Source organism: Pholcus phalangioides, unplaced genomic scaffold, assembly GCF_987345545.1.
Source record: "Pholcus phalangioides strain wild (caught in Gottingen) unplaced genomic scaffold, Ppha-v1.0 ptg000008l_1, whole genome shotgun sequence".
Classification (NCBI taxonomy): domain Eukaryota; kingdom Metazoa; phylum Arthropoda; class Arachnida; order Araneae; family Pholcidae; genus Pholcus; species Pholcus phalangioides.
In genome coordinates, this window is record NW_028301601.1 from 45,682,381 (window position 1) to 45,707,672 (window position 25,292).

General features: G+C 36.5%; 2 protein-coding genes across 5 annotated transcripts in view; both read right to left on the bottom strand.

The window, feature by feature from the left end:
* LOC149084383 (transcriptional coactivator YAP1-A-like) overlaps window positions 1–1,069 on the bottom strand; it is a 48,553-nt gene extending 47,484 nt beyond the window's left edge. The window contains exon 1 of the mRNA XM_089234771.1: window positions 249–1,069. Within this exon, the coding sequence (XP_089090897.1) occupies window positions 249–766 (518 nt within the window). The 5' untranslated portion in view covers window positions 767–1,069. The remainder of the gene's footprint in view (window positions 1–248) is intronic.
* Window positions 1,070–4,800: 3,731 nt separating this feature from the next.
* On the bottom strand, window positions 4,801–24,893 carry LOC149084384 (mitochondrial ribosome-associated GTPase 2). 4 transcript variants are annotated; one of them, XM_089234775.1, is made up of 8 exons: window positions 24,840–24,891; window positions 15,870–16,043; window positions 14,307–14,387; window positions 13,901–14,048; window positions 12,572–12,687; window positions 10,303–10,530; window positions 8,050–8,188; window positions 4,801–5,233 (listed from the first exon to the last, which is right to left on the bottom strand). In XM_089234775.1, the coding sequence occupies exons 4-8, from the start codon at window positions 13,974–13,976 to the stop codon at window positions 4,860–4,862; spliced, it is 933 nt and encodes a 310-aa protein (XP_089090901.1). In that variant the 5' UTR covers window positions 13,977–14,048; window positions 14,307–14,387; window positions 15,870–16,043; window positions 24,840–24,891; the 3' UTR covers window positions 4,801–4,859. The 4 variants fall into 4 exon arrangements, with proteins under 4 accessions (XP_089090901.1, XP_089090898.1, XP_089090900.1 ...); XM_089234772.1 differs by lacking the exon at window positions 14,307–14,387 and having other exon boundaries at window positions 24,840–24,893; XM_089234774.1 differs by lacking the exon at window positions 14,307–14,387 and having other exon boundaries at window positions 24,863–24,889.
* Between the last annotated feature and the right edge of the window lie 399 nt (window positions 24,894–25,292).

Below are 25,292 nucleotides of genomic sequence, written 5' to 3' on the forward strand. Positions count from 1 at the left end.
GTTGGGCTCAGTTTGAAAGAAAGGGTGTTTCCGATTCATCAATACCAATATACACGTTAGTGTGCTACAAAGCATGGCACAACACATCTTAGATTCGCACCCTCCAGCTGAGATCTTTGACAGGCCCATGCAGTGAATTTAGAGTGTTAAATTCATCCCGTGGCCTATGGTACAAAGTGTCATTTCCAAGGTACGGATAATCAAATCTCACTACAAAATACAATGATTAATTCGATAGTGCTACTTACTTTAGGAAATATGGTCGTCCATTCTCGGTCTTAGCCATCTGCCAACCTGGGGGCAAGGGCACCTCATCAGTAAGGATGTCGTAGCTGTGCTGGCGCATGTGCTGGGCGTGCACGACGTTGTTGTTGGCGACGCTGTACGTCTCTTGCAGCGACGCCGGGGACGAATGTGCCCTGGGATGGTTGATGACCAATCCACCGCCAGTGGTGTGCCGTTGCTGGATCAGAGCCGCCGCTGCCGCCGATCTGTTGTTGAGCTTCTGCTGCGGTGCCAACGGCGGAGGCGGGTTCGTGTAGCTGCTGGCACCCGCCGTGTTGTCCGTGCTCGACTCGCGACTGTGACAAGCCGAGTTTGTGCCCCTACCTGGCTGCTGGAAGAACGAAGCTGGCAATTTCCTGTCCTTCATCGGCAATCCCGCCGGGGTCTGTTTGTCCTGTGGGCTAAGGACCGGTCTGAAAAGCTCCTCCAGTATTTGGTTGGGTTCTTTGTGCTCGATGACATCTCTTTGTTGGGACATCATGGATGATGGGGGGGGGGTTTTTGTTATGAGAGAGAGAATGATGATCGTCGTCGCGAAAAAAAAATGTATTCGTTTCGATTGAAGAGAGAAAATAAAGATCGTTTGACAGAAGAATGGACTTTTGAAGGGAGAGAGAGAGATTCGCGTTCAACTATCTTTCATTTGAATATGAGTTCGTTTTGTTTCGTGAGTATCGTTGCATATGCCGCAGGGACAACGCGTTGACGTCCATCGCCTACCGCGGCATCGGAGAAAGTGATGGGTGTTGCCACTGGAATGCGCAAAATAAAAGTTTATATGAATGAAAGCTCCGCGGCCCGACTTGATAGAGTGAAATTGAAAAAAATAAACCAGTTTTGGGTAAAAAATTCTGAAGTGAAAGTAAACTTTTTCTTTTTTGAGAAAAAGTAAAATTCTACACCCTGTTGAAAAAGTTGCAATTCTTTTTATATAGTTTTTCATTATTTTAACATAAGTGGTCCCATTTTTTCAAAAGCACTTTCATTTTTATAATTTGACTTATATTCTTCACTTTCGTGACTATTATCGTACGGTCATTTTTTGGTACAATAGTTAACTGACCATATTTTTCTAAGAGAAATACTGGAAATTGAGATTTTAAATCCGTGAATTGCCCCACCAAAAGTGATGCCAAAAATAATCAAAGTTTCTCACTTAGCCAGTGCCGTCTTAAGCCGGGTTTTCCTAGGAATAGGTTTGTTGCGCAGGGTGAACCGAATTAGACTATTTCGCGCCAACAGAAACGTGTTACATAATCACGCTACGCGTTTGTGTTTTCCTAGCGATGCGCATCAGATCAAGGCGGCTATATAAAGTACACTCATGTCCATAAATTGAGGATAATGCCAGCTCCGGCAAATAAAGGTTCAGAAACAAAACAAACGTTACTTATTCATAAAGCCCATTTATTAAACAAAAGATAAAGAACAAAACCGATGGTGTATGTATGATACCATTCATAAAAACTACGATTTTTGCTCCTTGGAATCGATTTGCTCCTTTGCTCGTAAAAAATATCTCCTTTACAAAAACTTACTATTACATGGTTGGTATGATGGTTAATACATTGTATGTCTCCCATGCGATGAAATACAGTCCGTACAACGCCTAGGCATGCTGAGTATCAAATTATCGATCTGATCTTGGGGAAGATCACTCCACTCAGCAAGCAATGTTCTCCGAAGTTCCGGTACACATGTAGGAGGTGGTTGACGGGCTGCAACTCGTCGGCCAAGCATGTCCCACACATGCTCTATCGGATTCAAGTCAGGTAAGAATGCTGGCCATTCCACACGGGTTATATCCTCAGATTCAAGGCATTCGTTTACGATGTTTGCTCGGTGAGGACGGCCGTTGTCATCCCCTGGTACCCCTAAACAAACGTACATGTTGTTCCAGAATGATGTCCCGATAAATTTGGGCTTTCATGGATCCGGTTTGAACATGCAAATCTGCTCTGGAACTCAGTATAATTCCACCCCAAACGAGCAATGCTGCACCACCGTAACGGTGTCGTTCAATGATGTTGTGTTGGTGGTAACGGGTACCTGGCGTTCTCCATATGAAAGTCCGACGTGAATCAGACTGCACGCTAAACCTGGACTCGTCGGAAAACATCATTCACTTCTTTGCCCACATTCCTTATATACCCCCCCTTACACTCTCGTCATTGTGACGTACTATCGGCATCATCTGATGGCTTCCTGAAATTTGCATATCATTCTTGCAGATGTGTGGGGATAATTCTACAGGTGAAATTTTTACTTTAGATTTCGATGTCCGTATGATTCTGAATTTTCCTTAATTTATGGACGTGAGTGTATATGGCTTTGGCATCAGCTATTCTGTCGTCTGCATGCTCCGGTTTGAAGGGAAGGAAAAGAAAACACACAAGAGTGAAGAGAATATCGGCAAAACCGCGGCGCACGACGCATTTGACTCCTCCAGAAACAGTCGGCCAATCACGCCCGACGTAAAGCGCTGTCGTCAGGCGTATTGCGCTCTGCGGGAAAACAGTCATGCTGCTTTTCTTACTGGTGAGTGGACGGCGTGTCGCGCTGGGTGAATCACGTTGCACGCGGCACAGGAAACCTGCTCCTAGGAAAACCCGGCTTTAACGCATGGGCCCGCCCGGGCGCCTCAAGGGAAGAGGGGCCTCACAGGAATTAGAACCGGTTGAAATTTTCGAAAATCTATCAGGTAGGGCTTCGGAAAAATCACTTGGCCCGGGGGCCCCATGATGCTCTTAAGACGGCCCTGCTTAGCTGCTCCAGAAAATCGAATATAGCAAAAATGAAGCATTACTGTATTGCAAATCAGTGGATTTAAATGAATTTTTCGCAAATGGGAGCATGTAAAATACGCAAAATCAATGCTTTCATTTATCTTGATGTGTGTATGCGTGGTCCTAACCAGGAGCGTAGCCAGAAATTTCGTTCGGGGGACCACTTTCATTTCGGGGGAACCAAAGTGATAGAACGATAGGTTTGGCCATCTTTTTCCATTTTTTCGCTCATTTTCTCACATTTCGGGGGGGGAAGACCAAACCCCAGATTCCCCCCGCTACGCCCTTGGTCCCAACGTATTCATATTGTCAGAGCTGTATTATTGTTGGTACTGCTATCTGTCTTCCATATTCTGAAGTGATAAATACTTGAATTTTCATGTTATGCAAGTATCACGCTGAAGTACTACATGCTCTCTGAGGTAGAGACATTTTCAAGTGGGGAATAAGCTCGGATTCACGGCTCGAAGATGGAAAACAAACTGCAGCCCACCCGCACTGTGTCACAAACAGGGTTTGAACCTGGATCAAAGCGGTGGAAGAATAACTACATTTATTCAGCTTCGCCTTGGATCAAAGCTGAGTAAAAGACCAGCTCTTAAATCAGCTTTGACCTGGATTTTTAAACCGGATCCACGCAGACTGCGATAGGCAGTTTCAAACTACTCGAAGACTAGTTTTTGGGTACAGCTTCGTAAAATTAACCATTAAAATCACCCACTCTGCAAAACCGCAGCTCGAAATCTGCCAGTGTGGACCCGTCTTTAAGATGAGAGTTGAGTCTACCACAATGTCCATACGATGGCAAAGCTGCGGCAAGGTGTCTGGTATCCTGGAAACTGGACCAGAAAGGCACAAGATTTACTCGTTTTCCCATTCAAAATTACAGTGGGAGAGGGCACCTAAAATTGATACTTGCCCCCTTGGTAACAAAGTAACCTTACGTTTCTAGTGGTGGCCTTGCATGAGACACTATGATAATGGGATTTGGTGTTTGCTATGATTTCTCTCATGAATGATAATGATGTCAGTTCTGTGAATCGATACAGCTGTGTCAAGGTGTTGATAACCATTGGGGCGATCGCTCCCCCACCCCCCGTGGTGTAGGCAGAAGAGCAGAGGTGAAAATTTGCACCTCCCATTCACTATATAGGCCTGCTGTGATTTGCCCTCGTCCTCCTCCATACGAAGAGCTTGTATCTGCTTATGTGGCGTAATGTGATGGTTTCGCTTAAGCTTGCATAAAATCTCCACAGTTATGGCCAGCTGAAAATAATTTTTGAATTTAAGGAACGAATGTGTTTCCATTTTGGAGAAAAGCTAGCCACATTGAGGAACTGAGCTGCAATATTTAAATTACATTCAAAAAAATAATTGCAGCTTCTAACATACAATTAGTAATCTAAGTAGCAGCCCCCAAAGCAGAATGTTTAGCACTGTTCTATGACGATCCCTCCTGACTGGAAATGTTCTGGGGTAAAAATTCCCACACATGTAATAGTGTTTTTTGCACTTTTTCTCAAATTCTTCCAAATTGTTCTGCAGTAGCGCTAAATGTTCTGCGATGTACGTCACAGATTTTGGCACATTCTGCTTTGGGAGTAGCAGCAACTGAACACATTATATATATCGTATTTTACCACTTGGACCAATGAAATAAAAAAAAGACATGTTCAACACAAGGGGGAAAATTCAGACAGATAAATTGTTCAAAAACTTCTACAGAACCTCATATTTATAAAATCCTCTTTACTGAAAAAAAATCTTGCGCTTTTTTACAAACATAATTCACCATGAGAAAATCTGTTTACTGTGCATATCATACATCTTCTTCATAAAATCCAAAACAACTCTAACATTATAACCAGTCTTTGCTGATATTGGATAAACAGGAATATCACAATCCAAACTGAGTTCACTTATTTTTTCTTCCCAGCCTGGTAAGTCACACTTATTAGCTACAACTGCAAATGGTCTACGAGAAAGACCTTCTTCGTACTGTTCGAGTTCATGTTTCAAACATTTAAGTTGTTCTGATGGACTCTTATAGGACATATCGATCACATAGCAAATGCATGCACATCTCTGTATGTGTCTCAGAAAAGCAAGCCCAAGTCCTCTGTTCTTATGGGCATCTGGAATAATTCCAGGAAGATCGGCAACTGCAAACAAATTAAAAAATATATACATATACAGGGTGAAAGTGACATGTTCTGCCAAACGGAAAAGAGGGTGATAGGCGAGCCAAGGTGGAACATGAAGCACCCTACCACCCCTGTACTATTTCTATCTCTAACCGTTTTCAAGTTATGGTAGATAATCAGCTATGGAAAAAAATGTGTCGAGTATAAAAAAACCTGAATTTGTGAAAGACCTATGTGCAAACTAAGCACATATTTGGAAAGAACAGAAAAATACTATAAGGTGACACCAATTTTATTGAAATATCTGAATTGAATGGTGAGCAACAAGTGCTGAAAGTTTAGCAAAGTTCAGAATCGTTTGTCACCAAAATATTTGATCGGCAATTCCACAAGCATCGTAATATATTGACATTTGACCACAATTGGTCAAATTTACCATAAACTTGCACATTACAACAACTTTTGAAAGAGTCTACAATGAACCATATCAGTTGTAGTCAAAGAAAATTAGCTTTTTGTTTGCAATACCAAAAGCCGTCACTGAAATTAATGTTTGCTTCTATGTAGATATTTGATGAAAATTCAGAATTGATAGATACAGATTTTGGTGAAAATTCTACGAAGTGACATTACCTCTATCTACAGGATATCTGCATATGTTAATGGCAAACTTGAGGTGCTGAGATTTATGAAGTGAAAAATTTAACTGTCACCAAAATCTACTAAAATTACTTTCACGAACGTAGATTTCAGTGATGTATTTCAAACAAAGAACTAAATTTCTCACGAACTAGATCTCCAATATGGTTTATTGTAGGCTCTTTCAGAAGTTGGTGCAATGGACACGTTTTTTGGTAAATTTGACCGATTGTAGCTAGAAGGGTGTTAGTGTGATTGGCAATGAAAAATTGTGGTGAAAATTTGATTTTGAACTTTGCCAATCTTTCAGCACTTGTAGCTTACTGTCAAACCAGATATTTAGATGAAATTGTTGTCACACCCTATAGGATTTTTTTGCACTTTTAAAATACATGCTTAGTTTGCACATAAATATTTCAAACTCCACAAATTTGGGTTTTTTCAGACTTGATACCTTTTTTCTTTTTTTCATAGTCGATTATCCACCATAACTCGAAACGGTTCGAGATAGGACATGGTTGGTAGGGTGTTTCATGTTTCATGTTCCACATGAGCTCATCTATCATCCCCCTTTCATTTGGCAGAACATGTCACGTTTGCCCAGTATATACATAATGCAACTAAAAATTATGAAAAACTTGCTCTAGCATTTTATTGCAGTCCTATTGTGATGTACAAACTTTTTATTCAGCTGTAACTAAATATTCTGTTCCCTCACACAGATAAAATAGAATTACACTGCTTCTGTTTTTGTACTGACAGTATAATAATGTGACTAATACACATATGTACCATGACACTATTCTTCATGAGTTTTACAGTAACTTTTCTTGATACACATCGTAGTCACCAAAACCTCAAGTTTTGGATATTTCACCTTTCTTTTATAATTCATAAATATACAGTCAGACCTAAATGTCATGGTACCATTTATTTCTCAAAATTCTGGTGTTGTATCAAATCAGGGTTGGTGCAAATCAGTGGGCAGTATAACATGGTTTGACTGTGCAATGCATCCCTTGCATAGTTAAATTTATAGTACTGTGAGTATAGACAGTGCTGTAACTAGCCATTCCTACGCAAGAATTAGCATTCAGGCCCCTTTTGGCCCATTCTTGGGCTCAGAGAATGGCTCATTTAGGCCCCATTCTGGATCCCTCCTTCCACGTGGGCCCTATGCAGGCACACCTGTTGCACCTGCCTAGTTATGGCACTGAGTATAAATATTGTGCTCTTTTGATACTAATGGTACCCACTAAAAGATGTCTGACTGCAAAATGAAAATTACTAATTGCGAATCTTAGCTCAAATGCTGTGAAAATTTTGTAACATATTTTGCACAAATTTGGCAAATATACAAGGAATAGAAGAGTTGATCCACTTTGCCCAAGAATATTTAGAAGACACCAACGAATAAGGCAAATACACAAAAAATAATAAAAGTCCTAATGCATTTCAACACCAATGGGTGCCGTCTTCAGAGGAAAACCACTAGTTTCGCTGACCGAGTTTCCCATTTGGGTTGAAATACCAAATCTTCACGCTCGGTTGCTCAGCGGAAGAAGTACGTCTGTTCACTTCAAACGTCGTAGTCAGAATGAAGCTGTGAGCCTGCGTGAGATACTAATGCAGCGTCCTGATTGGACCTTTCCGGAATAGTGCTATCCGATTGGTCCATTCGAATTTTCTTGTAATTCCCGCTCGAAATGAATTTAAGCCATGGTGTTGCGATCGGGAGTGTAGATTTATTATCGTTCACTAGTATATTTTTGAAGGCCCGAATATATGTGCCTTCGTAGAAATCTAGATCAACTGTGGACTTGACTTTGTGAAATGGACCAATCGGATAGCACTATTCCGGAAAGGTCCAATCAGGACGCTGCATTAGTATCTCACGCAGGCTCACAGCTTCATTCTGACCACGACGTTTGAAGTGAACAGACGTACTTCTTCCGCTGAGCAACCGAGCGTGAAGATTTGGTATTTCAACCCAAATGGGAAACTCGGTCAGCGAAACTAGTGGTTAAATGTTTTCCTCTGAAGACGGCACCCATTGGTGTTGAAATGCATTAGGACTTTTATTATTTTTTGTGTATTTGCCTTATTCGTTGGTGTCTTCTAAATATACAAGGAATGAAAACAAAAGAAACACAAAAGTAATGAATATGAAAGTAAAATCATACGAAGCATCTCACCCGCTAACTGCTCATAATCATCATAAAGAACAATGCCAACATGTGGTTTCAATGTTGTGAAAGGGTAAGCTGCCACTTTGGGACGTGCTCTGGATATTGCTCGAAGCAATGTTGATTTACCAGCATTAGGAAAGCCAACCTAAGTATGAAATTGGGAAAAAAAAAGATCTTGACTGAATTCTGATTCTGAACATTTTCCCATTTGACATGAATACATTGCAGCCTGGATCTTATTTGTTTTCCCATCAAAAATGATTACAATTCAAAAAAATACCTTGGATTAAAGAGATATCATATCAATAATGACAGTAATAATTTTTAATTTTACAATATTGCTAATAATTGTGATTGTGTTCAGTATAATCGGTACAAAAATTAACAAATTTTCTATTCTTAACAAAAACTTGTGCAAAACTGGAAATATCATATAACATTGTATATTAATAAATTGTATACTGAAGAGAGAGAAATGCCATTAAGTTTGCAACATACAGTCAAACCTTGTTAATAAATCACTCTTTGGAGAAAAAAAAAGACCTCACAAGAGGAGTGACCTATTAAAGGGAGTAAGCCATGGCCAAGCAAATTCCTTTCATGCAGGAAAAAAAAACAAATTTTAGTTATTCAAAATGAATTTTGTCATAAAAATTGATTACTCAAATTTTTCTTAATCTCTCTCTCTCTCAATTAATGCTTATTTGATACATAACTGCCCATTCAAATAACGCAAAATATTACTTTGTTAGATTTTTAAAAATTCACAAATTTGTCTGTATGTGTATGGATATAAAAGTGTTGTCGTCTTGTATGACAGCTGCAACGTTTAAGCCAGTTGATGATCCACCACAGGTTTCCATCAGCAATCTGATAGATCCATCATGGTACATAGTTTAATTCTTTTGGGACATAATAAATGAAAATAAAATATTCTTCATGAGGTCAAAGAAAATTCTTTTATTTTTTAATGGAAAAAATACTGGCGAGTTTTATTTGTATGGAATTGGTAATTGAAGAAGCAATTTTTTTTTCTTCAAGAAAGATAGAAATTGGAAGTCTCTGTCTGTTGTACTTTCCAGTCACAACATAGATTTTCTTAATAGGTCGACAGAACCCATGGCCTCTTGTTTTGAAGGTATCTTTGCAGGTGGTAATTCTATGTTTGTTTCATTATCCAATATGCTTTTACTTCCCTGAAATTCAGCTAAAATGTCCATTACATTGTTTTCAGCGATTATCTCAAGATTTTCATCAACATTCAGATACCTTCCTTCATCAGGCATATGGCTTAAGGCTGAAACACAGTACACATGATTATCATGTTACGTCAGTATAGTGTGTTTTGGCCTTTAAGTGGCTTCTGCTTGAAATGCGAGGCAGATCTTTGTCATGGTAAAAGTGAACGTTGAACTTTTCGTGTATATTGCACGAAGAGTTTTCGATTTTAATGGTAATTTTCGAAAGAGTGCTTTCCCAAAAGTGACCCCTTAAGCAGAGTGGGGTGACGCATTATCAGGAGTTTAATAGCATTAAAATCCCATAGAGGAAAATTGGGATTTCTAAAAAGTCACCCCAACTTTTGGGAATCCAAATGGGTAATACCACTTTACCCAACGTATTTTACCCAAAGTGGGTAAAGTGGGTGCATGGTAAAGTAATACGACGTGCCAGTGGAATACAGGTGCATTTTACCCAGGTGATGCACTGTAAAAAGGTTTAACTACAGTCGAATCCCGTTTTAACGAACACTTTTCTAATCCCCCAAATAAGTTTACATAGGTACAAATACAAATACAAATACAACGCCACAACAGGCAAAATGCCCAACGAGGTGGCTGATAAAAAGATGCCCATAAAAATATGGTTGTCATATGCTAGGTAACCTGGAATTCCTTTATAACGAAATTTCATTATAACAAAGTGATTTCTCCAGTCTCATGGCGTTCGTTATAATGAGATGTGACTGTATATATACCAGTGTTTCTTAAAGTGGGCGATGAAATGGCCCGAGGGTGGAAGGGGGGGAAGCTACACGAGTATAACATAGGATCTTATGGGTTTGTACGAGTTGAGAGTGATGAGAGAAAAAAATTTCTGAAGTGGGGGGGGGGGGGGGAAGGGAGGGGCGATGGAGCACAAAGATTGGAAACTATGGTATATATTGTAGAATATAAGAAGTTGATGGTTTAATTTTTTTAAATCATATTTTCCGTGAACATAGTCATATAATTTCCTTGAATAATTTTGGTAGCTTACCAAACCAACATGAGCCATAATACGAAGTTCCAAAATATATTTGTTTTTTTCACCTTCGGCACCAATCTCTGCAACTTCAGGATGCCGGTTTTTGTTGGAGAGGAAGAAGTGGTTACCATGACCACCTGACCCACCTCTAGCGGCAATAAATTTTGCATCGGGGGCACTCAAGTCGGCTATTATGCTTTCATGATCATCAAACTTCTTAACGAGTGTTCCCATGGGGACCTAAAAAAATACTTTTTTAAAGGATGTATTTAAAATATGCAATAACTATGATATCTATTTTTGTAGATTATAAAGTAAACTCATTAAATTGTCATATCAGAAAGAAAATAAGGAAAAACCCATAATTCACAGTAATACAATTCTTAATTATGTACAATCATTGTAATAAAAAAAATGAATTGAAGTACTTACAACTGCAGATGGGATGAATATTTGGCTGCTATTCGGCCCTTTTGTCGAACATACGTTTCGGTCGAATAATGCTTAGGCATATCGAATATCTGTGTAAATCTAAGCACATCAAACTAATTTTAAAAAATTATGTTAATTGGAATTTTTCCCATGAATTTAAAATTTACTGATTATATTTTATCGTGTGGTGTATTTATACCACGTTATCGTGGTAAATGACTATTATATTCAGTCATATACCACGATTAAATTTTAACCCCCTTAAATTTTAGCCACTGTGTGACCATGTGCTTGACTCTCATCATGAGAATCCAGGTTTGAATTACATTGGTGGCACAGTGGTGGGCAGCTTAAGTTGGTTTTCTGTGGTTTTCCAACTTTGAGGAGTGAATGCAGGCTCTAATTCGAGAAAGTCACTCTGTAGAGAGAAGGTAGACCTACAACACAATACTTATATAACATGAAAATTCAAGCATCAACCATCTTCACTTCAAAATATGTGAGGCAAATGGCAATACTAGCAAGAACACACAAAAAAGCATATCTCTGGCAACATAAATACGTTAGGGCTGTGTATACACAGACACAAGAAATTTGGCAGCAGAATGGTTATGAGGTGCATGTATAGTTAAGTGCTATTGGTTATATACCAAAAATACTAAACGCACAGATTCAAATTAAACAGCATATGTAAGTTGGTGTTCAGTTGAGTTGTTTCGGGAAATGTATTGGTCTGTGGGTTCAGAAAGGTTAACAGATTGGTTAACATAATTGCTTCAATGCACACATGGATGTGGGCACCTCTACAAGTTTTAAAAGTATTTTTCAGTTATCAAGGCCACCTGGGATCAGGGAATGGTCACAACCTGTTCCATAGAATTATTTTGCTGTTCATTTAACTTTGAGATAAACGTACATAAACTTTGCTTTACAGTAAAATTAATTTCATTCTATAGCAGAACCTTAATTATCTCAGATATGCAGAGAAGCAGATTAACCATGCTATGAAAAATTTATGTTTAGCTCTTCTTTATGCATATTGTTTTTTTTAATTTTTTCATTGGCTATGTGATATTTTGTGAAGGTTTGTGATGAAAACAAACATTCCCATTTTGTATAACTGAATTTCTTCATTCTTTTACAGAACTATCCCCTACCCTATTCTCAGAGCTAAACTCCCATGTAAATGCGTTGAGACGGCAGCCCCCCTCCTATATGCACACGAGAATTGGACATTGTCCTGGGGCGATCAGCACTTGAAAGTTTACAGCCAATTATAGGAAAATGCCAGGAAGTTAGTTGAAATGTATTGTTTGCTTTGCAACTGAAAGATGAGGCACAAAAAGCGTGTAACTTTGGATGAAGTCACGTGACCACATGGTTCATCAACTGGACCACTACTATTCCTTGTTTGTGCCATTCGCATAGTACATTTTATAACTGTGCAGAATGGATGACAGAAAAAGGATAATCACTTGTTTTTGGTTATCCGTGATCACTTTTCCCCAACATTCGCCCAGATAATTGAGGTTCTACTGTATTTCTGCAATCAATGCAACCCAGTAAATTAGTATAGTGTGGCTATAGTTCCATGTAACTTTTTATTAGATTTTTTTTGCATGGATGATATAAATATATACAGTGAATAGTAATTTTCAACAGATGAAATACATAAATACTTCCTTTTCTAATTTTGTAATTTTAAATCATCAGAAAATTCTGGGTACACCTATGGTCTGGATAATTGAGTTCTACTGCATTTAATTCTCACTTTCACAGACCAACAATAAAAAAAGCTGAAAAGACAGATCTTAAGAATGAAAGATTTTTTTTCTTAAATCATACTGACCTCCACTATTTTATGATCTCCTGATGAGCCATGCATGTGTTTCCCAGTGCCATTTTCACCATTTTCTCCTCTGAGTACAGATTGCATTCCCGCAAATGATTTCACAGATGGGTTCACTGTAAGAATCACATGCAATTCCATCATCCGTATTATTTTACTGGGATAAATAACAAAAAAAAACAAAAAAACAATATCAAATACATTTTGTAATTTTAAACAGATTTTCGATTATGAAAACTCAGAAAGGTTGCAGCTCCATGTCCCTTGTAGTTACTTATACTAATGAATGATTTAAAAATCATAATTCATAACCCTGTGTCACTCAATGTGAATGTAGAAGTGGAAGAAGAGAAGTTTTACATTTATTTTACCATCTTTCCACCTTTTTAAAAAGTTAAGATGAAATGAAAGAGAGAAGAGAACGAGAGGCCTGACATATAAAAAATGCAGAAGGGATAATTCATAAATAGTGACAATTGCAAGAGAAGACTATTTTTTGATTGGACCATTGCCCCATCTAATATTGCATCGCTCGCATTTGTTGTCAAAAATTCACCAAGGCAGACAATAAAAAAAAGAAAGAAATTTTGGAATTTTTGTTTTTCTAATACCTGTTTCATAAAAGTTCTCTTGAAGGAACAAAAAAATTAACATTAGAAAAATTATAACGAGGGCAAAAAACCCTATCAAATAAAAAAATATGAATTTCGGGGGTTGTCATAAGACTATTTTCAGCATTTTCGATACGTGAAAAAAACCCATGAATTTGTACCAAGCTTTAACAAAAATATCAAACCATAAATACTGTAAAAACTTTATTCATTTTATAATAAGGCTGCAAGCCTTATGCAGCAATGTTCTTCAACCTTTTTGTACCTGTAGAAATGAGAGAAATAATTTGCAGACCAACAAAAAAAAAATTAAAAGTTATTTATGGGCCAGCCAAAGACAAATGAAAAGGAGGAATAATTTGCAGATCGCAAAAAAACAAACAAATATTATTTGTGGACCAGCAAAAGATAAATATGAGGAATAATTTGCAGACTGTTTGGTCTAGTTAACAATAAACAATTTAGAGACCTTTTTGTAAAAAAAAATCTGGAATTATATAGTGGCTACATATATTTTGTTGACCATACCAGTGGTTGATAAACATTATTACACAGTGCTATGGAAGTAAGAAGTTTTCTACAGTTAAGGATACAGGTCATAAAAAATATTACTCTTGACAACAACAGTAATAATATATAGAAAAATATATGATTGGAAAATTTACAAAAAAGAATAAAGAAATAATAAAAAATAAGACGTAATGAAAGGAAACATAACCTTGAAATATTACGTGTCCACCATTTCCTCCATCGCCTCCACTGGGTCCGGCCAAGGGATTTTTATACAGCTGCATAAACGCGATGCAACCATCACCACCCTTACCTCCTTGCGCAATAACAGAGCAGTAGTCAACAAAATAATTATCCTGGGAAGTTTGTAAGAAGAAAAGATAAGTTAGGTCCGGTAGTTTCGAGTGCAACAGCAAGTAAAAATATTAGCATATTATATACTTTCGAAACACACACACACACACACATACTTTCAATTACAAAAAGTTTTCAAATGTCGTGCAGTTATGTAAAAGCTCAAAATTTATCTGAGAGGTTATATACATAAAAACATGAAATAATTAACTTTTTAAATCATCCCAGTGTGCCCAAAAACCCAATCAGAAGATTGTTACCCTGTCACTCCTGATGCCAAAATTCCATGTTTATAAGTGCAATATTCACTGAGATATTCAAATTCGAAATAAGGAGGAAAGCTGAGGAAAAAACAGAGTTACATGTGAGTAACATTTTTTTGGCTCATACAAAAATCATGATTTTTTTCCCTCCAACTTCAAATTATCTAAAAAAAATTGAAAAAAAGTTTAAACTAAACAAGAAATTTTAACATTAAATTGGATAGAAAACTCAAGGGAAGTTTGTAAAAGTTTGAATTATCCAAAATTCAAATTGACTAAGTTCTATTGTATAGGGGGCTTCCCCAAAAAAATCATATTTGCCAGGGCCCGAAGTTATGAGATGCAGGGCCTGGCTTGGGCTCTGTCACAATCCTAGATATAAATGTTTGGGTTCCCTTTTTGGACAAAAATTTAAGCTATTGCTGTTTAAAGAAGTCAAAATGTAACACAATCTCATTGAAGTATTTTTATTCCGTTTTGCAGTCCCTTAAATTTAGGGCACTGTACCCTTTGCACTCACCTAAGTCTGACCCTGATTGCAATATCCTAGATGCCAATTACCATTGAATTGATTGAATTCGTTGTGGCATTTCTTAAGATTTTGACTGGACTAAAAAATCGGAAGCATTAGCACCTGTGCAACCTGACTTTGATTCGTCTTTGAGTCTGATCTTCCAAGGCCTATAGCCAGAAATTTTGTTTGGAGGGGGAAAACTTATATTTGGAGGGGGGGGGGGAGAGACCAAGGTGATAGAACAATACATTTGGCTATCTTCTCCCCTTTTTTCAGTATTTTTTTTTCACGTTTTGGGAGGGATTAGGGGTCTGATCCCCCCACTGACTTGCCCACTCCTCTCAGAAGTTTGTACAAGTGGTAACAAATCACCCTGCATATGCGCATGTATTGACATCATCTTACCTCCCCCCTAGACCTCCACATCTATCTCCACTTATGTGTTGAAGTTGTAGCATTGGTGGATATGACCAATGATTTCCCTGCATGAAATCAGTTTAACATTTGCAGGTTACCAACTCAACTGACAAAGTAGGATAAATACTCGCTCACTATCCCCTTTGAGTATCCCTATCACACTGATCCTATGAGTATGATTTCTTTCATGAGTAAGATGAAAATGGAAAGAAGATGCTGTTTACCCGTGAGATACACTACATATCCTGCTCTTACAAGCTTAGAACATCCCACAAAGATTGATAAGAATGATGCTGGCACCAGGGCTACAACTAGATGCTTGGTCAGACAAGGCAAACACATTTTGCCTTCCCACTTCATGTAATGTTGAAGGAGAAATTAAAGGGCAAAATTTACACCTCCTCAGGTCTGTTACTCGAGCCACCAGACATATTTATCCTCTCCCATGTTGCAGCCCTGATATTAATGAAAAAAAAATTCACAATAGTGACAGTCAGCTATAAACATAGGTGGGCGAAATGAAACAATCTATAAGCGACATGAAATATTTTCAATACATGTATAATTTTTCTGTTTTTTCTGCCCACAGATCACACTATCACAAATATTTATTTAACAGAAGAAAATACCCTCTGGGTTGATGATTTGGGTTTCCTTGTCCTTAGGGGAGATGACAAACAAGCTTCCCTTGAAACATGGGAAATCAAGGAACAGCTCCGCTTTGAAATCTGTATTAAAATAGAGATTCTTCCCCGAAAACCACTGAAAAAGAGTTCCATCACAGAGCCTCATCTACATGGCAGCTAAAAAGATATAAAAAATAATAGGTTAAAATCATGAAGTGATGATGCATTAATGTATATGCAGAATGTTATTCATCAAAATTTCTTGATATTTGTCAAACTCGCTTAAATGAATTATGTATGTTATGGCAAATGTGATAAACCGGTGATTATTCATAGTTGCCTACTGTTTTGATAAGTTTCATCAATTTCACCGAATATTTATCACTTTTACTAATGATTATGTGTAATACCCAAGCATTATCAGTAAACACGATAAATCATTCTAAATTCATCAGATTTGCGGTTGCTATGCATAATCATCATTTTGTAGTGGTAAATATGATCAATCTGTCCTATTGCCATAAGATTGATTTATTTAGATGTCCGTAATTTGTGAGGCAGAATCTGAATCTGATATAATGAACTCTGATTTAAAATTTTTTTCTGAGCATCCCAGACATGATTACCATGATGAACTCCCATTTGACAATTCAATTCTACAATATGACTTCGATTTTACAAACTCCTATTTAACAAGTTTTACGATCTTACCCCCATGTAGGATATAGCATATAATACCCTATATCAGGAATTATGAATGTGGTGTTATACCCCATAAGAGCAGAGGTGCAACTTTTCAGTCAGCAGGCCAGATATGCAGTAATTCTGCCACCTGCAGGCCAGAAATTTGGTGTGACCATGTGACCCTATTTTACAGGGTATTCCAGCAATTTTGATCACCCTAATTTTTTCATATATATATATATATATATATATATAATATACTACTTTTGTGACTTATAAATTAATAATAATGCCTTTGACAGCGTTTTTTGCTGCAATTGGAAACTTTACTTGCCTTACACAATCAATTTTTTTGGCCGTTGGTAAATTCACTTGTCCTAGACAATTTTTTCAGGTATAACTGCCAACTTGACTTGCCTTCAAAAAAAAAATTGGCTCTGATTGTCAACTTTACTTGGCTTGCCTAAGACAATTTTAGCTGCATTTGGCAACTTTACTTGCCTTAGATAATATTTTTGGTTGCAATTGCCAACCTTACTTGCCTTTGACAATTTCTTTTTGACTGTGATTGGCAACTTTGGATAATTGGCTAATTTAGCTGTTAATTACTTCATTGAAACTTTGCTTATTTTACTGATTTCCTGTATTATTATGAAGGAAATATGTTCAGAAAATCACCAATGCATAAGGCAAATATAGATAAAATAAATACTCGTAATGCATTTCGACATGCAATAAGTGTCGCCTCAGAGGATGAAAAATATCATGCTAACCAAGGATCTCACTTGGATTGGTTACCAAACTTTGGCTCTGTTGCTCAGTGGAAAGAAAAATGTACGTTGCGACCGAAATGACTGAATTCACTTAGACACATATTTTTCTTTCCACTGAGCAACCAAGAGTTAAGATTAAAGTGTAAAAAATCCAAGTGGGATCCTCGCGGTTAGCATGATATTATTTATCCTCTGAAGACGACACCCATAGCAAATCAAAATACATTAGGAGCGTTGTATTTTACTTATATTTGTCTTATTTGTTGGTGATTTCCTGAGTATTATGAGACAAAGTTTATCTACTCCTCCAAGGAAATATGGTCAGTCTAGGCTTCTATCCTGTTGTGTATATCAATACTTTTCTACAGGAACACCTTTTGCAGGCCAACTTTCCCCCAGTATTTAAAATTTGAATATCTCAGCAAATATTGCGATTAGGAATGCAGATTTTTTTTTTTTGTTGGCATTAGGAGAGACAGGGCTACAACTTTGTAAGTGGGTGGCATTTGGCTCTCAGCAGGAGGTTGTGCACCCTCTGTGTTTGGGTGTTACACATGTGGCATTATACTCATTCAGGTATTGTGTGTGATTAATACAGTAGTAAAATAAAACCCCTCTTAACTGACACCCCTTTTATGGATAAATTTTTTAGTCCAGCTGGCATAATGAGTGCTAAATTTCAAATATTGACGAAATTTACCAGCTACGCTTCGGGTTAATGCATAATCACTAGTAAAAGTGTTGTTTTAAACATTTATCAAACACTTTACTAAACTCGCTTGGGTATTATCAATAAAAGTGATAAATATGGGTGAAATTTTTAAAATATACCAAGATGATTGGTGATTATGATAATCACTGATTTATATAATATGCAGGGTGTATGACATTTTACTGGCGAAACTGTTGATGCTAAAGGCATACTTTCAATTAGAAAAACATCCAAATAATGAGTAGCACTCAAATGAGACATTCATGTTACAAGGCTTTCAGTTATTAAAATATAAAAAGGAAGAACTTTTTATATGGACACCCTGCGTTCAAGAACTCACCTACAATGTTGCAGCCCTGTCTCCCCTGATGCCAAAAATAAATTCCAAATTTCTAAATTCATTATTCACTCAGATACTCGAATTTGGAAAAGTTGGGGAAAAAACAGCGTCAAACACGGGTAAACCATTTTATCTGTATTTAACGCTGTTTTCTCCCAACTTATCCCCAGTCTTTCAAATTCGAATATCTCAGCAAATATTGCGATTAGGAACGCGGATTTTGTTTTTTTTTGTTGGCATTAGGAGAGACAGGGCTACAACTTTGTAAGTGGATTCTTCAGCACAGGGTCTCCGTATAAAAAAGTTATTACGTTGTTTTACGTTAAAAACTATAAAACCTGTTGAACCATGAATGACATATCTGAGTACTACACGTTATGTATTTTGATGTTTTTCTAATTGAAAGTATACCTCTAGGATCAACGGTTCACCAGTAAAATGTCATGCGTCCGTTACCTATGAACCCGGTATATTTAGCCGGTGTACATAGCTTAGTTTTTCAAATAATTCATACAACGTAATACATGTCAGCTTTCTTCATGCCTGTCACGATATTAGGCACCAAACAAAATACAACAAAGTAAGTTGAAACCTCGATATAACGACACTTTGTGGACCAAGAAAAAAAAATATCGTTGTATTGAGAAGCAGCCGTTTAACATTAGAGCCTAGACATTTCCAAACAAGACTTGAAAAAATATCGTTGTAGAGGGACTAATCGTTATATCGAGTGTCGTTAGAGCGAAGTTTCACCGTAGAAATCAACGACCTACAACGAAATTTCCATACTTCATTGAACTTGAACTTGACTTGAAAAATTAGAGTCCTCTATACCTACTGGGGGCTTTAGGACAATTGATAAAACACAGGCATTTTATAACAGAGAACAATCCAAAGAACTTGAATAAATAAAAAATACAAAAACAATACAGACTTATGCAAAGAAAAAAAAGAACAACAACAACAACAATAGATATTATAAAAACAACATGAAAATAGAAAAATATGATACAAGATCTAATTGATCATGAATAGACAAAGACAAAAAACAAGAAAACAGTTTCAACAAAATTAAACGAAAATATATACGACTAGTATCAAAAAATAAAAAAGCAAAAATCATGTAACAATTTGAACAGGAAAAAGAAAAAAAATATACATACACATATATATTTCTTTTTACATACCCAAATAAATATATATATAAATTCTCAAAATTTCTGCAACAGATATTATAGCTCGCAAAAAATAAAATAAAACTAAAGAACAAACATCAACAAATGAAAAATAGGAAAGAATTCAAAATCTATTACAAGCTGACAGATATAATTCAAATTCATCAACTAATAGCTTCGGTGCAATTTTCAAGATAGAAATCCAGTTATAATCTTGAATATTTGAGATACCAATATTTTTAAATAATCGCTTTCTCTGAATGTCCCACTTACAGCATGCAAACATGAAATGATTATTTGTATCTTCAGAACTGCAAAAATCACAATTAGCTGAACGTTCCTGATTTATTCGGAAAAGATAACTTTTGGTTGGGGCTCTGTTGGCTAACAATCGGTAGAACAATGTCTCATATTTGCGTCTTGAAAAATGATGTGAAAACTTTTCAATTGATTTGAAGAAAACATCAGCCTGAGGGTAATTTAATTGGTCCCTAATGAATTGGTAAACATGAAGTTTCCATTTATTTTGGAGCAAATTCAGAACATCTTCCATATATGCATATTCTGGAGGTGGAGTGACAGGATTGTTAGCTGCTGAACGTGCGAGTCGATCAGCAATTTCATTGTATAAGATGTTTCTGTGTCCTGGTGACCAGACAACTGATATTGAATTGGCTTTATAAGACGCATGTGCCAATGCACAAAAAGAGGTTAAAATGACAGAATGAGATTTAAGATTAATTGTGGATAGTGCTAAGATGGCAGATTTACTATCCGACAGGATCACATAATCAGTTTTTTCAGAAATAAATTTAGATGCAGCCTTGGCAATCGCCAAACACTCCGCAGAAAATACAGATGAACAATTATGAACCAAAGCTTGAATACAACATGAATTTTTCACACAAAAAATGCCAATGGATGTATAGTTGTTGTTTTTCGAAGCGTCTGTAGCTATTATAGTGCAATTAGACCAATGGAGTTGTTCATACTGTTTGAACAAAGGTGGAATCAGATGTGAGTCAGATGTCATTTGAAATGGGAGAGAGTCTGTTATAAAGTTAATATTCGATATTGTCCATGGTGGGTCTGGAATGATGATAGGTTGAAGTGGAATCAATAAATGATTTTCTTGCAAAAACTGGATATGTGAGGGACTGCAAACTGGTAAAATAGTGTTTTGAGATACGTTGCTGATATTCGTGCAGACAAACTTGAAAATAGTACCATATTTTGATACCCTAGCCTTAATAATTTGTCTTGAGGAAACTTTCAGGATAAGAGAAGGGAAGGGAGGTTTGCCACAAATACTAAGTAAAATTGGAATTGGAGTAGATATGGGAAGGCCTGAAGCAATTCTTAGTACTTGATTATAGATAGCTGAACATCTTTTAAGATTTTTCTGAGAGCAACTGTTCCAAAGCATTGAGCTATAGTTGAAAAAGCTAGAGATGACATTATAGCAAATAGATAAAAGTTTATGGCCCGGAGCACCTTTAACTCTGCCAGCAATAATTCTTGTGATGTTCAATACATTAACACTTTTCTTCAAAAGATGATTAATATGAGAATTCCATATAAGCTTCCTGTCAAAGATAACACCTAAAATTTTCATATTTTCTACAAATTGCAGTTGAAATTCATTGATATGAAGATTAGGAATATTGAAACTATTTTTCATTGTAAACAGAGTGAAGTAGCACTTGTCGATTGAAAGAGTGAAACCCCAATGATCCATCCAATCTTTAACTACAGATAAAGCATTGTTAAGCTCAGTGTTGATATAATTGGGATCATCATTACTGCACCAAAGCTAGATGTCATCGGCATATATGAAAGGGTGAATTGAAAGAGGTAAATGAACAAGCAAATCATTTAAAAATATATTGAACAACCATGGTGAGAGGACACATCCTTGGGGAATGCCACGATTAAAGTTGATCCATGATGATTTATGTTTTCTCCAACTGATAAAATATTTTCTGTTAGACAAAAAATTTGTAATCCACCTCAAAAAATGATCATGAAAACCAATCATATGAAGCTTATAAAGGAGAGCAGAATGGATCACTGCATTATAAGCTCCTTTGATGTCCAAAGAGACCAACACTCCCACATTTTTTGACTTGAAAACATTGAGAATATTGCATTTAAGGTCTAAAAGTAAATTTTGCGTGCCAGTTCTTGGTTTGAAGCCATACATTTTGGAAGGGAATAAATTGTATTTAATAGTTATCCAATTCAAACGAGAAAGTATAATGCGCTCAAAGATTTTCATGATAATATTTGTTAAAGTGAGTGGTCGATAAGAGGATGGATGCCTTGGGTTTTTGTTTGGTTTCAGTAGAAACACAAGTTTGCCTTCTTTCCATCTTGATGGTATGGATCCAGACGACCAAATGGTATTAAATTCAGCCAACAGAAATTCCAATTGTTCTTGTGATATTAATTTGTAGGCCTTGGCATTAACTCCATCCGGACCAGGTGCAGTATTAGGTGTTTTCTGGATTGCTGATAACAATTCTTGAAAAGTAAAAGGTTTGTTGACATCGGGTGAGAAACTATTATGGGGACCACACAAAAAATCATAATTTTTTTGGATATATGGGTTAATGAGTGTTTCTTGCAAAAGATCTATTTGCTCATCTGGATCAGACACTAAAGAGTTATTATGGTAAAAAATGAGGTTATTGTCCTCATAAACTTTTGACTGAATGAATTTGAGTCTTCTCAATATTGTGAAGATTTTAGGATAAGATGCATGTGTAAACAGTTGATTAGTCATGAAGTCATTTTTACGTTGCTTAAGGGATCTCTTAAAAATGGCAGATCTTTTTTTGTATAGAATCCAACAGGTTTGGCATGGACAACTTCTGTACTTGCGGAATGCTCTTTTCTTAGATACCAGAAGTAAACGAATTGATGAATCAAAATATTCATTATATTGATAGTTCTTACGGATTACTGTGATTTGTGAATTTATACAGGTTGTCCTTATGAATTCAGAGTAGGTGCTGTTGTCATAGTTCATCAAATTATTGCTATATTTTTTCCAACAGGTTACAATACGCCTTTCAGGACCACGATGAGCTTGGATTTTAATAGACAAAGTGATAGGTATATGATCACTTCCATAAAGTGAATCTCCACAAGACCATGTGATATTTCCAAGAAGGTCAGTACTGCAAAAACTGAGATCAATGGTATTGGAAGAAACAGCTGAAAAATGTGTAGGAGAAAGTGGTTGTACGATACAAACAGGATTTAGAATGAACCAATTATACAAAGCACGACCTGCTGTATCTGTGCGAGATGAAGACCAAGCAAAATGCGAGCTGTTAAAATCACCAACAATGATGAATGGAGGAGAAATCTTTTGGAACAAGCTGGACATTATTGAGATGATATCTGATGTATCAGCAAAATACAAATTTAAAATGGTAATAGGATTATCTTGTAAGTAGATTTTTGTTATGAGAGCTTCAACACCTGAAGAATTATAATGGTAAGTTTCTTGAGAAGGAATATTGTTTCTGACAGCTGTCAACACTCCGCCCCTTTCACCATCATTACGATCACACCTATAAATCTGGAAGTTCGGTAAATAAAACTGATCATTCACATTTAAGAAGGATTCTTGAATACAAAGAATGTCGAAATCTTGGATGAATCTTAAAATATGATGTTTTTTATGTTTTATACTTCTGACGTTCCACTGCAAAAGTTTATGATGTGAAGACATTAAGACAGAAATTAGATGAGAAAAAAAAAAAAAAAATCAGTTATGTCTTAGTTTGGTACGTTCTGATATTGATTGAGTAAACTGATCCACAATAGATGAAACAGGCAAAGGATCCAATAGTTGTTGTTGAGAAGATGAGTCGGCTGGAGATCCAGGTTTCTTCCGACGAGGCAACTGTAAGTGATTCAAGCCACGTAATTCTGAGACTAAAGTTGCAACCATAGATTTCATGTTGTTAGCAAACTCATTTCTAAGGTCATCAATTATCTCAACAAACTCAGTCTTTGTGAGGAAGACTTGTTCATGATGGGTGATACTATTGTCCTTGATTATATCCAAGTCCTGGTGTAACTGATCAAACATGGATTTAATTTCTGATCTTGTGATCCATTCCGGATTCTTAGGAATGTCGAGCTGATTTATTTGCGAGATTTTTTTACCCAGAGAGTTGTTTCTGTCTTTAAATACTTTCCTGGCAACAGATAGCGGAACATGGTTTTGGCATTTGAATTCCAGAACTTTTTGTTCCAATTGATATGTTTCACAGTTATGGTCAGATGCCATATGTTGAGCATTGCAATTCGAGCAGATGAGATTCTCGGATGTACAATTATCTGAAGAATGGGATTCAGAACCACATTTGATACAAATGGGTGCTGTACGAGAACAATATTTTGTAGGATGGGTAAATTTATAGCATTTTAGGCACTGTCTGGGCCTATCTATGAATAATTTGATATTTCGTCTAATCAACCATACTATGATTTTTTCTGGCACATAATGACCCAAGATGGTAACGAGAACATTGGTTGTTGCTTTACCTTTAAAGGAGAATCTTCTTACCTCCAATACACTTAAGTCATTTCTTTCTTCTATTTCTGTTAATAAGTCTTTCAAGTCTTCTTGAGTTTCTATGTCCCTGAGTAAAAATCGGCTGGATAGTTCTTCAAGGAGTAACTGTGGTTTGACATCAAAGTCTAAGAAGGATTTTAAATTCAGAATATCCAAAGCTGTATTTACATTTGATGTTTCTACAACCGGATGGTTTTTCGATGTGAAGTGCACTGAAGTGATGTCCTTGGCCGAACGAACGTTTTCTTTCAAAAAATTATTGAAGATTTTCGGACTTAACTTTGGAAAAGCATCTCCATTTCCTTTCATTAGCAAAATGCTAAATTTTCCAATACCGGAATTTGAGGCCTGATTAAGAATGTCAAAATTTGTTTTGTTTGAAACCACGTGGGTAACAGGATCTACTTCCATGTTGGGTGAATTAACTATTGCTGAACTATTTCCATTTGAAAACATCTAACAGACAGCGAGGAGGGAAAAAAAAAAGTGAAGACTGACTTCAAGTCTCCACAAAACAACCGCTTACGCGGCACCCTAACAAAAAAAAATATATTTCTAATAGCTACTCACTAATAAGATTTGTAAAAAACACCAATTAACTAAAAATTAAGTTCAGGCACAACTGTGCTCAAAAAAAAAATAAAAAATACGATAAATACGAGACACAAGCGAAACAAAAATCCGACCGTTCTTACCGACGGATCCCTGTTCTCCATACTTCATTACAGGTTCGCCATTAGTAAATATAGACGGCCTGAACCAGTAATAATATTTCACTTTGGGGAGGAGGGGGGGGGGGTGATGGAATTATATTTAAATATATAATCTATATTGTATTTTCAATTGAGAAATTGGATTTTTATTCTTTAATGAAATCTAGGGTTAAAGCGATATTTTTTCTTGCAGAATTTGTTTTAACTCATAACGATTTGCAGTGGTGCTTTATTTCCCGCTATCGGTGGCTTCTTCGGAAATCATAGCAATAATTGACAACTTTGTTAAGTTTTAGCATCTTTTTTGGCAAGAATTTTTGGTGAATTCCCATATTTTTTTTGAGAAAATATAGTCAACGTAGGCCACAGGAGCTCAGTTTTCATACAGTTTAATGACGTCTACGTCGCAATGCTGTACTGCAGCTTTTGACGCTA

What these genes read in the sequence shown, in the direction of transcription:
- LOC149084384 (XM_089234772.1), bottom strand. Translation starts at nt 16,019, where the DNA reads ATGGAACTCTTTTTCAGTGGTTTTCGGGGAAGAATCTCTATTTTAATA. An exon ending in CCAAATCATCAACCCAGAGG is followed by an intron (nt 14,049 to 15,869) that starts GTATTTTCTTCT and finishes CAAACTTCCCAG; the next exon opens with GATAATTATTTTGTTGACTA. An exon ending in TGATTATGAGCAGTTAGCGG is followed by an intron (nt 5,234 to 8,049) that starts GTGAGATGCTTC and finishes ATTTGTTTGCAG; the next exon opens with TTGCCGATCTTCCTGGAATT.